This window comes from Rhinatrema bivittatum, chromosome 2 (assembly GCF_901001135.1).
Source record: "Rhinatrema bivittatum chromosome 2, aRhiBiv1.1, whole genome shotgun sequence".
Taxonomy (NCBI): domain Eukaryota; kingdom Metazoa; phylum Chordata; class Amphibia; order Gymnophiona; family Rhinatrematidae; genus Rhinatrema; species Rhinatrema bivittatum.
In genome coordinates this window covers 123,688,881-123,705,339 of record NC_042616.1, presented here as the reverse complement: position 1 = coordinate 123,705,339, position 16,459 = coordinate 123,688,881, and the positions used below count along the sequence as shown (strand labels likewise).

The 16,459-nt window shown below is 42.8% G+C and overlaps 1 protein-coding gene across 1 annotated transcript in view; it reads right to left on the bottom strand.

Annotated features, from left to right (window-relative positions):
• NRP1 (neuropilin 1) overlaps positions 1 to 16,459 on the bottom strand; it is a 487,056-nt gene that overhangs the window by 48,039 nt on the left and 422,558 nt on the right. Inside the window, 1 exon segment of the mRNA XM_029587037.1 lies at positions 15,212 to 15,316. Within this exon segment, the coding sequence (XP_029442897.1) occupies positions 15,212 to 15,316 (105 nt within the window).

Genomic DNA, 16,459 nt, shown 5'->3' with positions numbered 1-16,459 from the left:
GCGCCAACACAACCCACATCCAACTGCGGGTTAAACAGTGCGCTCAGTCGATTATGGAAACGGATGCCGATAAATTCATCATCCATTTTCTTAACCGGTGGACAGCCGACTTCTCCCGGGCGCTCACTTTCAAGGAGGCGCTAGGAGCACGCAATCAACCCTAGCACCTCCTTGACAGCGCGATCCCTAATGTTAATATTGCATGGAGCCCCCAGGATAGGTGCCTGGGGGTGCATTAGGAAAGCGGGCGCTGAACACTCAGCACCTGCTTTCAGGGCTTTTTTTTTTTTTTTTTTTTGCATCAGCTCCTTACTGGTCCATGCATTGGTGAGTAACCTACATTATAATGTTACCCCATTCTAGCATATCATGTTTCAGCCTTGGAGTATTGCATAGGCCCCTAAATTACTTGAGATTAATAGAAGGGATCTCTGTGGGCCTGATGTAATAAAATGTGAGCTAAATTTTAGCTCACATTTTCTATACTCACATGCAGGCCGATACAGTAAATTGCACTCAGCTGAGCGCACTGTTTTACCTGCAGTTGGATGCACATATTGGATGCACGTCCACTACCCCTTAAGAGGTTTAGCGCGTCCAAAATGCGCATTTAAACCCTCCCCCCTGAAACTAATAGCACTCATCACACACAAATGCATGTTCATGAGGCTGTCATTCGCCCCAGATACAGAAAAAACAAATGTGCGCCCGATCTGCACATTTTACGAAAAAGTGGACAGAAAAGCAGAAAATACTGCTTTTCTGTACATCCTCCAACTAAATGTCGTGGCAATATTAAGTTGGAGGAACCAAAAGGTTAAAAAATAAATAAAAATTTTTAAAAAGTGTGCCGGCGGGTCAGATTAGGAAAGCAGAGCTCAATTTTACGAGCGACAATTTTTCTAACCCGCGGCTGTGCACAGGTTAGGGAAACAGACGCTCGTAAAATTGAGCGTCTGTTTTCCTAACCCACTGACAGCCACCTTTCCTGGGCATCCGTTGCCAAGGAGGCACTAGGGATACACAATTGTTTCTAGTGCCTCCTTTTTAGCATGACCCCCTCCTTTAATATCGTATCACGCGCCCAGGAGAGGTGGCTGGGCGTGCATTAGGAAAGCGGGTGCTGAACACTGAGCGCCCGTTTTCCGTGCGTTTCTTCCTGTTTATTGGGGGTTATCTCAAGTTTTACCATTAGGTAAAGACGCGTGGAAAATGGGCACTTAGTGCCGAGTGTCCGCTTTCCTAACGCGCTATTAGTTTCGGGGGGGGGGGGGGGGGGTTGGACGTGCATTTTGGACATGCTAAACCCCTGTTGTGCCCAAAGCCTATTTATTCTCTGTGCATAAAACCAGGGATGGATTTAAGGTTTTGCCATCTTTATGCACTTTTGGTGCTTTTAACCTCTCCACTTCCTGTAAGAGACTGTTACAGGGTAGCAGAGGGCTGTTCTCTGCTGAATGGACAGCAAAGCTTAGCCAGCCTGCTGCCTCCTAAATGTTTCTTACCCTAGTCACAGGTATAATGAGTGCCTATTAACAAATCCAGGGCTGCATAAAATATGTTTTGTGTGCAGAAAATGATTTGTGCACAAATTGTGATTTTGTACATAGAAAGTTTGAGTACACTATGCATGTCAGGTTCAGTCCCATAGACTAACATTCTCCCAAGTAACTTGACTCCAGCTCCGATCAGGATTTAAATTTCCAGTGTTAAGAAACCATGAGTTAAACCTATGCACCTCTCTGCATCATTGAGTAATAGCTAATGCCTTCATTAACAAGGGATTAAATGGAAGAGCACTAAACATGTATAATCTAGAAGAAAAGTGGTATAGGGGGAGATATGGTAGAGACATTTAAATACCTCCAAGGTATTGATGCACTGGAGGTGGGCCTCTTTCTGTGGAAAAGAGGCTCTAGAAAGAAGGGTCATGGGATGAGGGTAAAAAAGGATAGCTTGAGGCGTAATCTATGGAAGCTTTTCTTTTTAGAAAGAGTGGTGGATGCATGGAACATCTCTCTGCAGAGATGATGGAGACAAGGACAGCATCTGAGTACAGGAAAGCTTGGGACAGGCACAAGGGATCTTTGAGGGAATGGCCAGGATTGTAGAGCTGAGCAGTTGATTGGATGGGGCAGACTAGATAGGCGGATGGCCTTCTTCTGCTGTCGTGTTTTTATATTTCTAATTTTTTTTTATTCTTTGCCCTCTCCCTTCCTCTTCATGGGTCTTGCCGTGAAGGATCTAATCACTATGAGGGCACTATTCAAACGATTTATGCAAATAAAACGTACATTCACCTATGGACTGTAAGAACACAGTTGGAACACTGCCCCCCTCAGTTTTAAGCGCTTTAAAAAATGGGTGGGGTTATGTTGGTGGGGGGGGGGGGGGGGGAGTATGCACGGTGATTTAATTTTGAAACCCCTGCATGTATTTTTGCACCTGCTTCAATGCGGGCGCAGAATTCGCAGGAACTTTGCACTTGGCGTGTGCATGTCAGTCTAGATTTCCAGCGGGGGGGGGGAACTCTGTGGGGAGCCTGCGGTTAACCCGCCAGACTGCAATCTCCTCCCTGGGCAGTTTGACTAATGCCCCCTATATGGGGAATGAGATAAGTGTCCTCAAACTGAGGAAATAACAGGCGTGGGGGCCACATTTATCATTTCTATAGCACTACTAGACGTCTGCAGTGCTGTACAGATGCAAGCAAGAGACAGGCAAAAGTAATATGAGATGCACAAATAAAAGGTTTTTCATAAGTACGGAACAGGAGGATCCCCGTAATAAATCACTACAGATTTTACAAATGATGCTGTTTGATGCAGGCTGAAAATGCCCCTAATAAGCATAAGTAAAAAGAGATGAAAAGAAAAAAAAAAAAAAAAGAGCAGAGCAGGTGGCAGATTTGGCTTCTGAGAGCTCATGCTCATGTAGTTAATCCAGCTTTAAGTTGGATTCCTGCTGCTCCCTGCAGGTTTCAATGCGGGCAGAGGAGCAGGGACTCATTCAAACAACTCAACCCCCCTTCATGATGTTCTTCTGTCAGTTGGACTGCACTGCAAAGGGTGCACTTGGCCTGCTTATGCCAACTAGGACAATGCTGCCCAGTCTGCGGGTTTACAGAGTACGGAAGCTGCAGTGCTCACTGGAGCTGTGCCAAGAAGAATAGAAATGCACGTAGAAGTCCAGAGATGTAAAAAGAAATGGGCCAAGGTGAGAATGAACACGGGCTCGTGCTGTTTTTGCAGCTTACCGGCATGGAAAGCATTCTGTTACACAATGCACTTACATTCATGTGAGCTTTATTACATATTTATTAATATAATTCTTTAAGAAAACCTGGTCTGCCCAAATATTTGTTCTGATGACAGAAACCTTCCAAGAGTAATAATTACTTCCGTTTTCATACTAAACCACTACAGAGCACTACTTGTGTTTCTGTGGAAAGTATCATACAACTAGAAATGAGATGCCCAAGTCTTCTGACACTGTGAGAAACTACTCAGAGCACAAAGAGAATGGTAAGACCACAGATGTTTAAAAAATGTGGTGAACAATACCAACACCAAATATGGACTGGTACAGTATGTGTAGGCTATGAAAACCACAATCAGTGAGTCAGTGCGGTGGTGAATCCAGAGGCACCGTACAAACAAACTCTGCTCGGCCTACAGTAGGCCCCACCCAGAGCCTTCCAGGACACCAGCTTAAAGAGGAAGGTAACACAGGAATATGAGGCACAGCTACCCAACGCTTTGTGCTTCATATTCCTTTCTCTCTTCCTCTGTCTCTCTTTTTCTGCAAAGAACAGGATACGTAAAAGAAAAAGACATTATTGTGCCCTACAGCCAAGCCAAATTATTTTTTAAGGGCTATAATCTACAACAGGATGATTCAGACTCTGTTCATGTTTTAAAACAGAATATCTTTTAATGTCATTCCTTTGACAGCAGCACTACTGGCAAAATCGATTTAAAACAACTCACACAGCAATTAGAACAAATAAGATCACTATGCTAGCCCTTTTAGATTTTGATTTGTGCGCTGTAAAAAGTGTTTTAGTTCCTCTGATTTGGTCATTCCCAACACCGTGGCACTAAGGGGGCCAATGTACTAAAATGTGCTAAGGTTAACATGGGTTTAGTGTGCATTCATGCTGCATTAGCCTTGTGGGCTAGTCCAAATTAACATAAAAATGGAGTTAATATTGTAAAATAGTAACATAGCAATGAAGGCAGAAAACGACCAAAGGGTTCATCCAGACTGACAAGCAAGTTTCTTATGGTAGTTACTGCCACTGCATGCAGGTTACCCCCATGTTTCTGTTAAGGGTTGTAACTGTTGCTCCATGCGGTTTACCCCCAAGCCTTATGTTAAGGGTAGGAATGTTAAAAATCAAAACCAAGTAACTGTCAAATCCATAACAAAGTTACTGCTAGCAACATTTCTACAGGTTGAGCAGCCTGCCTGAAAATTCATACAATACTGCTGCTTGAAAGTGCTTTTATTTAGGACTGGCTGTAGAAGCAGTCCTGCACTTTTTCCCTAATGTCGGCATATCAGTACCCTGGAACGTAAGTCAGGCCCAGTGTCGGTTGTCCTCTGAATCCAATTCCCCTCCCCTGCTGCCGTTGAGCAATGCTGTAGTTGTGTCAAAATTATGTAAGCTAATTGGTTAAGGGTAATAATCCCCATGTTTGGTTTGGTTTAGTTTAGTCACCCCTCCATGCTGGTTACTCCCCATGGACCCTTTTCTTAATTTCTAACTCTAGCCTTTAGTAATCCACCGCCTTTTTTAATTCATTTACTGTTTTTGCCTTCACCACCTCTTCTGGAAGGGTACTCCAGGTATCCATCGCCTTTTCCATGAAAAAACATTTCCTGACATTGGTTCTGAGTCGTCCCCCCTGAAGTTTCATATCGTGACCCCTAGTTCTACTGTTTGCTTTTCTCCGGAAATGGTTCAAGGAACATCCATCATTAAAACCATTCAGGTATCTAAAGGTCTGCATCATATTTCCCTTGCATCTCCTCTGTTCCAGGGTTTACATATTTAGATCCTTCAGCCTCTCCTCATAAGTCTTCCAATACAAACCACACATCATTTTGGTCACCCTTCTTTGGACCACCTTAGTCCTATCTCTATTCTTTTTGAGATACGGTCTCCAGATCTGAACACAGAATTCCAGGTGAGGCCTCACCAAGGACCTGTACAAGGGCATTATCACCTCCTTTTTCTTTACTGGTTATTCCTCTCTCTATAATTGAAGCTATAAATATTATTCAAGTCCCCTAATCAACTATCAGTAAAGAAGTTGGAAACCACCATTCCTCTCATGTGTGTTTACTGGATGCAGAGACAGTGTTAATTATCAGTGCTGTGTTTAGAGGATGGAGAAAGGGCTGGTCTTGCAAAGAACGGGGTTTAAGAACGATCATTCGTCCCCACACTGGAATCCTGGGGCTCAGAGAGTAAAGCTATCTGGTGGGGTGAAGCAGAGACCGAGAGACATTGAAGGAGTGCTGTGCAGAAAGGTTCATCTCTCTTCTTTTCTAAGTGCCCCTAGATGCAAGTTAAAGGATCTGTCCTGCCGAGGGGGTTACAATTGTTTACACATGAGAAGACATTAGTGCATACAGATTCATACAAAGAGAGAGTCACTAGAATTTAAAATGGATTGCTGCACATCACATTAAGCCAGTGTTTTCCAACTTTTTGAAGCCCAAAGCACACCTATTTGAACAAAATGTTGTGTGCTGTATGCAACTTATTGAGTGCTGGGAACAGCACTAGTGGAGGAGATCTGTCATTATGGTTTTTCCTCCCATTCTGTGTCTATGGGGAAAATGCTTAATACACAAGGCCCTAACCAGCCGCCACATACGGCTGCGAGAGCTTCTCCACTACTGTTGTTCCCAATACGCAGAGTAAGTCCCATGCATGTCCTCTCCATCTCACTCAGCCTGGAAATAGGACAGAGGCTGGAAGAACTCAAAGGAGGATGCTCGGGAGGGGGGGAGAGGAGCAAGTGCTGGCTGCAATATCTGTGCAGCACTAAGTGGGGCCCAGCTCTCCATGCCCTGCATGCTGCCCATCAATTATCTCAATCTGGGGCTCATGCTGTAGCCAGGAAGAAGAGGTATGCATGATTACACACATTCTCAAAAAGGCGCTCCTTCACGTTTAAGAAGCACCACTGGTGTCTCTTGCTGCTGAGAGGTGCTAAGAGCAGAGCCCAGGTGCTGGCCTAGATCAGAGCCTCAGAGAGTGGAGGCTTCCGTAGCACCCCTGATTAGGTCTGATGGGAAACACTGGGTTAAGCAAAGAGAGTTGTATGAATCACTGGAAATGCAAAAATGTAATTATACCTTGGGAAGGTATAGTTAAGCTAATGAGTTAGCCGTCAAGCGTAATGAAAGGCCCGATGTGGGCTACAATCACTCCCCCACCTCCCCAAAAGAGACAAAAAGTTCCCCACAGGCTGACCCTCCATCCCCATCCACTCACTGTTGACAAGAGGCCCAACCCCCACATTTCCAATGCTGAAGGACAACCACCAGGCCAACTTTCCCCCACCCCTTCCCACCTGATGCTGTAGAAAAAAGGGGCCCCTCTGGTGCAATGACTCTCCCCAGTTGCTCTCCCTTCCCAAGCTGGGATCCTCAGACTAACCCAAGGCACCTGTCCAGAAGCTGAAGGGATCAGGAGAGAGCATTCCTTCTTGCACTGCAGGCTTTGCCAGGCAAAATAGGGCCAAAGGACCACTTGAGGTTTGCAGCACCATGTTACATGGTGGATCTGGTGGTACTACAGGATGGAGAACTCTCTTTTGCCCCTTGTAGCTTCTGGACAGGGTGGATAGGGGAATTTGGTTGATGGAGGGTGGGGGTGGGGGTGGAGCCCCTTCCTTCAGCATTCAGTGGGTGTAGTTCAGTCTATGGTGGTCTTTTCGTCTTACTCGGCGGGGAGGAGGGGTGCAGCACTGTGGAGGTGATTGCAGCCCACTTTGGGCCTTGCACTAGGGTTCTTACTACTGTTAGTATTACTTAATATTTCTATAGTGCTACTTGATCTGCACAGCACTGTGCAAACAACACCCAAGAAATATTCCCTGTTCAATAGAGCTTATAGTCTAAGCAAGACAAACATACAGGTCAACAGACAATTGTTAAAATTAGTTAATGAGGCTGCAAGTGAACCAACAGGCTTAAGATTTAAAGGTAATCCCACCCCTCCCCCTTGGCTAACAACAATACATTATCACTTGTTGTAAACATTGGCATTATCTCTCACAAAATACCAGGTTTAACATTCTTTAGTACATCAGGTTTTAAACATAATGCTGTCCAGGAAATAATGCCCACATTAAAACTGGCAGCTAATGCATGCTAATAGATGATTTTAACACAGCTTAGTATATTGGCCCCTACGTAAATTGGCTTAGTACTGTGCTTTTCAGCATCAGGAGAAAGGCAAGGTCTCTGGGCAAAGTCCCTTGAATTCAACAGCACCTGACACAGAGTATTTCTAAACACACATAAATCTGGGAGCAAAAAACAGAGGCATGGGGGGGTGTTATGGATTTTCACATGTAACTTGAATTTTCAAAACTCATGTACGTAATTTCATGCCATTTCTGCAGAGGGAGGGTAATTTTTAAAGGCATTTCCTAGAGTAAAATACTGCTTTATCCTGCAGAAATGGCCTGGTTCACATTTGCGGGCCCGATATATGAGTATATGTTTGTGTGCATATAGCCTGCATACAGGTAAGTTCTCCTGCCGTGAGCAGAGGAGTTCCTTAGGAGGGTTTTGCACTTACATGCATACTTTTGTCTTTCCAAATCTAGGCATTCAATTTTTCCCCAGAAAGTAGCAGAATGGAAATGTGTAGAAGTAGTTTTTGCTGGGATAATTTTCAAAAGGGAAAGTGCCCCATGTACTTCCCCTTTAAATTTGCAGAAGACAAAAGGCTGGGCCATGAAAGAAGCCTTCAGAAGAAGGAACACGGCCAAGAAAAGCAAAGTAAAGCTGATGTTGTTGCATGGCAGTGTTTGTCATAAGGTAAACAGTGTGCCAGCATAAATGTACATATTCCCAGCTCGAGGCACATGACCGTCATGAGGGAATCTACCCACAAATATCATCATTGCCGTTAAAAAGAAAACCAGCAGCTTGAACTTGTAAGACTTGAAATGTACTCTTCCCCGTTCCAAATGAGGAAGTTGAGCTGAATCATTTATCTGAACATCAAGGAGCAGTTTTCAAGGCTGCAGATGGCAAACATTTGTAACTTAGAGATTGTCCTGTGCCCCTCCTATAATTCAATTAAAGGGTTGGCAAAATGAGAATTTGAAGGGCTCTACACATAACATTTTGTTAGCCCATTGTTATTATTTGCCATCTATTGAAATATGTCTTGCATTTCTTTAAGTGTTATGTTCTTTTCTTTCTTTTTTTTTATAAAACCTTTGATTAAAGTTTGAAAGTCTAAGGGCCATGGTGTGCCACACCACAGGGGATGGTGTTTGTTTAGATACCATGGTGGAGCAACCGAACTATGCAGAGTGAAACCATGGAGACTCAGCAGCAGTCCAACAAGAGTTATCTTCATAGGATCAACTAATCCTCTTGCATCAATTTGCATGTCTTTGCTATTAAACTATAACTGTAAGTAGATGTCAACTATTTTCTAGTTCTCAGTTTCCCCACACTTAACTGGTCATCAGTGCTGCAAATTCCAGTTTTGGATATTTAACACAACAAGGGTAATCAGTAAGCCAATGAGTGGACAAGTCTACGGTTAGCTGGATATTCTGTGGGATAAATATCCCATTGATGAATATCCCTGATTAAATGTATCCGTCTAATATAGCTAGATAAATTTAAATCTAACCGGATATCTTTTGAATATCGCTGAGGTTTAAAGTTATCAGGCCTCATATAGCCAGATAACTTAGGTCTTAAGTGGATATATTAAAAAGAAAATAGGCAATAATGTGCTGAACAGTAGTTTAAAAAAATGTTAAATTTAAAAAGTCAGTACTGGCCTTCCTTCCCCCCCACACATACTTCCTGGTCCTGCCAAATTTAGACCATAATTTGCTCCCCAGGACCTTCCTTCCCTCTTCCATCCACCCCTAACCTCAACCTTCCTACCCTCCTGGTACCTTAAAATAGTAAGCTCTTCAGGGTAGATTATGGAGGTAGCCTATGCGACCTTGTCCTAGTGCTTCTAGCATTGCTAGGGTGCTATATTTTAAGCATACACTTCCAGAGTAGCTCCTCTAGAAATGCCAGGCCCGGGACATGGTAGGGCTGCTACCATGATCTGGGCTGAAGGTGCCGGGAGGATGAGAGGGTTAGGAGTTGGGGTGCGGGCCTAGAGGGGGACGAAGGGGCCTGGAGGTCACATTACGTTTTAAATTTGGCACGACTGGGAAGCAGGTGGGGGGGGGGGGGGGGAGAGGGAGGCTGGAGTGGCACCAGCCCTTTAAATTAAACATTTTATGAGTTGGAAGGGTTTTGGTGGCGGATGGGGTGAGACTGCAGGCTTGGCCTGATTGGACTGTATATTTCTAGCTTGCGTGGCAGGGATAGGGCAACTAGATCTATTTTCATACTGCTGATTGGTACATAATTGTCCATATTCTTATTGGTATAGCTGGTTAAGGCTAAAGTTATCCAGGCACACATTCCCGGATAACTTTAGGCCTGCTCTCAAGAACATCAAGAGATAGTTGAACAACTTACAAAGTTAACTCCAAATATCAGAGTTAGCTAGAACATTCAAAACTTGTGAGCTATCTGGCTAAATGGCTTTGAATATTTGCCACAACTTGTCTACTTTTGCCTTAGGAAAAGCAATTTAAAACTGAAGAGCACTGCAAAATAAAAAAATGTTATGATGTCTAAAAATCTTAAGGAGAATTTAGTATATTTCAGGAAGGCTGTTAATCACAGAGCTGAGAGCCATTTCGGTAATTTTTTTTTCACCCTTTACCAGGTGTTGAAGTACATTATACAGAAAGCACCCCAACATAATTATACAGCATATCTAGAGCTGCAACCCTTTTCTTTTTATGTTTCAATGAAACATGCACTTCCCCAGTGGAGATTTAGTACAATTTGAGTATGTGAAAATTACCGTACTACATTAAGCACATGCTGTATGTAATTATGTTTATCTAACTGAGAAAGAAAGCAGATAGCCATGATCAAAGAAAGTCCAGCATCACCTTGGAAGTAGTTTTCTTCCACTAAGAGGAGTGGAAGTGAATTTTTCTTTTAAATGAACTGAAGCCAATATTAAATGGCAATGGAATTACATATTAAAAGAACTAGACTATTTTCTCTCTACCTTTCCTCATTCTACTTGGCATCCATCCCAATTATTCCCTTGATTTTCCTTTCAGAAAATTACGGACAGAGTTTCATCTATTTCAGAAATGCACTCTGAAAGGGGGATGGAGGAAGGGAGAAAGAGATAAAGTGAGAGAGAGGGAAGGTTCATCCAGGCTTAATTTCCAAGTTTTAGAAATAATCTTTGCAGATTTTGCACAAGAAAACACAGTTCAAAACACAGGCGACACAAGATTTTGGCCCTGTGCACCTCTATTGACAGATATGTACTACATATAACATTCTACAACTTTCCTGGTGTGTGCCCACTTTTCATTTCCTAGCTGGGACTTTGAGCCCTAAACAATACTAGGAGATGAGCTTTATAAGAACTTGAAAACTCCTTGATCTAAAAATGTTCCAGGATACTCTCTGATAACCAATCTTATCAATTGCAAATCACAGATAAGCAGGGCTGACCTTAAGAGGGTGCAGTCCCAGGATGAATCAACAGCAGCCAGGCCCTGTAACTCTGAGGGCTCCCATGGCAGAGCAGGATCCAGGTCGGCCTCCCTGTTCACCACCCATCCCCCGCCCCCAAAGATGGGCCTGCATATCAGATATAACAAATGCTAACTTAGCATACTGGCCATTTTCTGCTTGAAAATGAGAGTTAGTAATGAAAGCAATCAACTTTATTTCTTGAAATACAATGAGTGCTGTGAGTACACAATGCAAATGAATGGTATAGTTTTCCAAATGGATTCTGTAGGTTGTGTTATTTTTTATTGGAACAAAATAAAAATAAGCAAGATATTTTCGGTACTTGAGCTTTAGAGACCCATGTAGTAGGTCCCTTTTTCAGAAGGAACTGCAGAGTTGAAGGAAAGAGATTATTTTGGGGTGGTAATTCCCACAATTCACATCTTTAGGAAATATCAAAGTAGAGACTGGATTAGCTTCAATTAGTATCCATTAGCAGAAGTTAAGTTACTGGAGGTGTGAAACAGCAGCTTAATCCAAGACCCCATGTACCACGGGTAGGCAACTCTTCAGTGCCACAAACAGATCTGTTCTTCAAGCTCTGCACCATGAATATATATAAAAGACATAGTTGCATACAACAGAGGCAGTTCATGCAAATAAATCTCATGCATATTCATTGTAATTGTCTTGAAAATCTTATCTGTTTATGGCATTCAGGGAACCAGCATGGCCTACTCCTGCCGTGGACTTTTTTTTTTTTTAAAGAAAACTCAACAGATTAGATAAACTACCCTTCAACTCAATTCTAGTTGTCTCTGATAACAGTGCCATATAAACAACATCCCCTATAAGGACAGCATCACTGCCTGTCACAGACTTCTACTTTAAAGGATACACAAGAGATATTTTTGATAGCACTGTCATGAAATGTAGGGAATTCATTCTCAACAATGATGAGCATTTCTTGTAAAGGATGGGACCGGAATGGGCAGACGGATGGCAGCTCAATATGACCATCTTTTAAAGATTAGCTTAGAAGAAGAATTTCTCAAACAGAATTTACAAATCTTTTGCATACATCTGATTTGCAGATGAGATGTTTTTCATATGGATAGAAGGTGAGCACTTACACAGTTTTGCGAGCACTTAACAACCTCTACGTTTCCATAAAGCTCACCTTAGTATAGTCTGCCATGAAAATCAACTTCTTAGGCACCACTATGAGCATAAAATAAGATGGTCACATCAAAACTATACTCTACAAAACTATTACTAGCTGTCACTTAAGCTTTCAACTCACACACAAATAAATTGATACTCGATGCTATCATCCTATTTGTTCAGATGAAGATGAAAGAGTGTTGCGATTGGCGGCTTGCGGGGTGGGGCACTCACCTCCAGCCCTGGACCCTGGCACGCAGCTGCCGACACCAGGAGAGACTGCTGCACTCCATCCATCTCCCCCACTGGACTTCTTGCTGACTTGTGGCAGGCCCTTGGGCCTGGCCTGCCACCGACACTACCTCTGGCCCCTGCTAGGGGTGTGCGTGCGCCAACGGCATCCCATTTAAAGGACCCGTGGCGGGAAAACCCCTGTGGCGCCTGAAGATGGCATCACCACCTGAGGCCTATAAAAGGCTACCTCGACAGCCCTTCTATGCCTCGGCACAAGTTGTCTCCTTGGAGAAGTGCATTGCATCTACGGTCCTGGTTCCTGGCTCCTGCTATATGCTCCTGAGTATCCCTGTCTTGATTCCTGGTTCCGTTGGCAGTCTGGTTTGTCTTGAGTTCTTGTCTTCCTGGTCAGTTCTCCTTGTCTGTCTTCAGCACCCTATCCTGCTCCTGTGGTCCTTCATCCTTCTCTCATTCCTTGTCTTTGGATTGATCTTCTGGCCTTGAACTCGGTTCAGACTTCTGGCTTGATCTTGGATTGGACTTCTAGCTTGGATTGGACATTGACGCTGCTTGACTTCCACCTGCCACTGACCACTGCCTGTGTATTGTCATTGACTGACTCTGCCTGCCCTGACCACTGTCTGAACCACAACTTTGAGAGTATTCTGCCCGCCTCTGACCACAGCCTGAATCTGGCCTTGCTTTGTCTGCTGCTTGCCCTGACCAGTGCTTGTCCTGTCTATGCTGCCTTTCTGTGCTGGCCTGCAATGTCTTCTACACCACAGATCTTCACCTCCACAGAGGCTGGTGCCTAAGTCCAGCCGGCCTGTCACCCAAGGGCTCAACATAAGGAGAACGAAGGCTGGTATTAGTGAAGCTCTAGTTGGGCCTCTGCTTCAGCCATCACTTCCCTACAGGTTGCGCCAACTCTACCTCAGCGCAAGGGTCCACTCCTGCAACAAAGAAGATAGACATTGCATCTCTCTCTGCAACAGCTTCATCCAACAAGGCCACTGTGCCAGATTAATAGATAGAAAATTAGAAAATGCCATATAAATACCCCCAAAACACTTGCTTCAATACCAAGAAAATAAAACTACTTTTTGCAATCCCATTATATCAAATACATCATGAAGGAACTTTAAGCTATGCTTAATACAGATAAAATACTGAGAAATATATTCACTTATAAACAGCCTCCCTACCTCTACAATCTGCTCATCAAGAACAAATTACCATTTTACCAGGCAACAGACAAATAAAGAAAAAATGCATATCTTGCAGACAAATATGTACAAAAACCAAAGAGGTAGATTTTAAGAGCTGCGCGCGGGCACACGTGGACATGGTAATTTTAACACACACGTGCTTACACGGGCGTAAACGCACACATATTTTAAAATTGACTATTCATTTGTACATGTGTGCACAACTTCATGTTGATGCACGCAAGTGTGCGCAAATGCTTGTCTAAGTAGGGGGGGATTTTACTAGAAATGTGTGCCGACACTACAGCCCATTATCCCAGTTTGTACCCAGTTTGCCCAGTTAATCAATTGGCCTTCCTAACCCTTCCTTTTACTTTGCCTACCTTTTACCCTGTTAGGCCAGACCCCCTAAACCTCGCTAAGTAGCCTATGTATTTTTATTTTATTACTTACATGCCGTTCACAGCAGCAGTAAAGTTACGCGGTAGGGGACTCCAGCATTCGCTTGTGTACGTAAAGAGGTACGCACAGAAATCATGCCTCAGCCCCAGCCTGCCCATGCCCCACAGACCACACACCGCCCTTTTTCCCAAAAATGTTTTTGTGCGCTTGACGGGAGATACCCGTGTTGATATGGGCCTTTTAAAATCAGCACGGTGTATGTCTGAGACACTTGCGTAACTCCCGGCTTTGGTGCGTGCAGGGCTTTTTAACATCAACCAGATAATCTCCATAGAAATACATAGCTTATTCATTTACACATCCAGAAATGTAGTCTATTTAATCCCAACCAGTGGCATGTAGGAAAAACTAAAGAGACTCTTCAGACAAGAACGATCCATCTACCACCATATAGTATCTTGAAAGCAAACACCAACACCCCTGTGAGATAGCTCTTCTCCCATTCAGGATAGTAAGACTCTGTATTCTGTATTAGAACTTAAAAGAAACTTTAAATACACATAGGAAAAAGGGCATGGGAACTGAGATATGTTGATCTATTAAATTAAAAAATAATGACCCGAACAAAGATAGAGAATTTATGACTCATTGTCGAAGCCTTTAACAGGATCTGCTCTTAATCCTGATGAAGTGTTAACTTAACAGTCAGTTTCTGGCACCTCCAGTGACTATGTTTCTGCCAATTGATACTAATTGTTGCTAATACAATCTCAATTTGATACCCCTTGAAGACAAAGCATAGTAGATGACAGCAGATAAAGACAAACCAGCTCATCCAGATTGCCCACTTATAAAAGTACACTGTCAAGGATATATCTATCCACCAATCTTTGAAGCTTGTGGCTTGTAGGATATCCTCCTTATTCAATTCAGTTATTGTTTTCCTCCCTGGTTCTCTACTGTCCTGCATAGATGAGAATAAAAGTTCCCATACTAATCCAACATCCAGTTCTTTCCCCTCCGGATCTCTATGATGAGACTTCCTATCCCACAAAAAAGTATAGATATAATTGCTTTCTTCCTTCAGCCTTTCAGTCACATTTAAAGAATAAACCTATGTGATCTTGAAAGCTTATGGACTGCAACATCTTTTGATTGGTTTTATACTGGGTCCATAAAAGATACCACAACCTAAACAGAATCCATTTTTTCCCCAGACCAATATGACAACTAAAACTCTGCACTCCAGAGCTTAGCAACTAAATAATTATAATAATGCCCTTTCCGATGAGTAACTTAGCTTAGACAATTAGTTGGTAACCAGCATAGACATGAACTATAATGGAGCTGCAATGGAATGAGGATGATTTCTGCACCTGTCACTTGGTAGTCATCACCTGTTCCACTGTGACAGTTTGCCTGTTCATCATCACAGTCATCCACTAGATTGCCATCTGTTGTAGTGGGAGTGAAAGTGGGAGCTGAAATAGAATAAAAGAGCCATTATAACCATAACCATAGAATATTCTTTAAGGTTGTTAAGATTTTACTTTTATTTATTTATTTATTTAGCACTTTTATATACCGATTTTCCAGTAACAGAATTACTAATCAAGTCGGTTTACATTCTAAACAATAACAATGACAAGTTGATGTCTTACAATAAACAGGTAGTTAGAACTTGGATACAGATAAATGGATACAGTTTTAAACATGGAAACTGAGAATATGATGGCAAATAAAAATTACAAGGCTCTTCTAGTCTTCCCTTTTCCGTCCTATTGCAGTAGAGCGGACCCTACCCCGTCCCAGGTTTTATCCTCATGTTCCCTACTCTTAGCGCTGTATATTTGTCCTAGTGTTTCTTGTATTATATTACTATTTTTGTCCCCTAGCACTTTCATGGGGTGCATGCTCCATGGATCTATCACCCTGACTGTGAAGAAATGTTTCCTTAAGTTACTCCTGCATCAACCCCGCTTCCAGCCTTATATCATTCAAGACCTCTTGTTCACACAAAAATGCATATTATTCATATGTTTGAGATCTGAATGTCTTTATCATAAAACCTCTCCTCCTCCTCTTCCAGGTCCTTAAATCTTACCACACATAGTTTATAGTTTTCTTCTGAACTGACTCTACTCTGCCTATATATTTATGGAGGTGGTGCACATCATCTAATTTCCAAATGTATGTTTCAAAAGACAGAAGTTATAGTATTTCAGAAAACAGCATGGGGGTCTGGTTTTGGCTATTTTAAGTTAAGCACATTTTCAGCTGCTACAGTTTGCAACTGAAAATTTAATCCTAAATCTTGGTGGCTAAAGCTTAAGCCAGAAGAGAATGGGGTAGGGGGGAGGGGGAGCCACTACACCTGCTCCATCTCAGAGACCTTGATTAGCACTAAACTTCTTTAACTGAGAGCTTTCAAAGGTGAGAAGATATGAGGACAATAAGTGGATAGCCGATAAGGGTGTTAGATGCCGTGTGTGCGTTTTTTTTTTTTTTTTTTATGATCTAAGGAGTCTATGACGTGATCCAACTTCATTTTCCTTCTTTTTCAGGAGTTGTTGTCTCAAAGGCATAGCATTTGTAAAAATTAGAATCTCGTAGAGAACCATCCT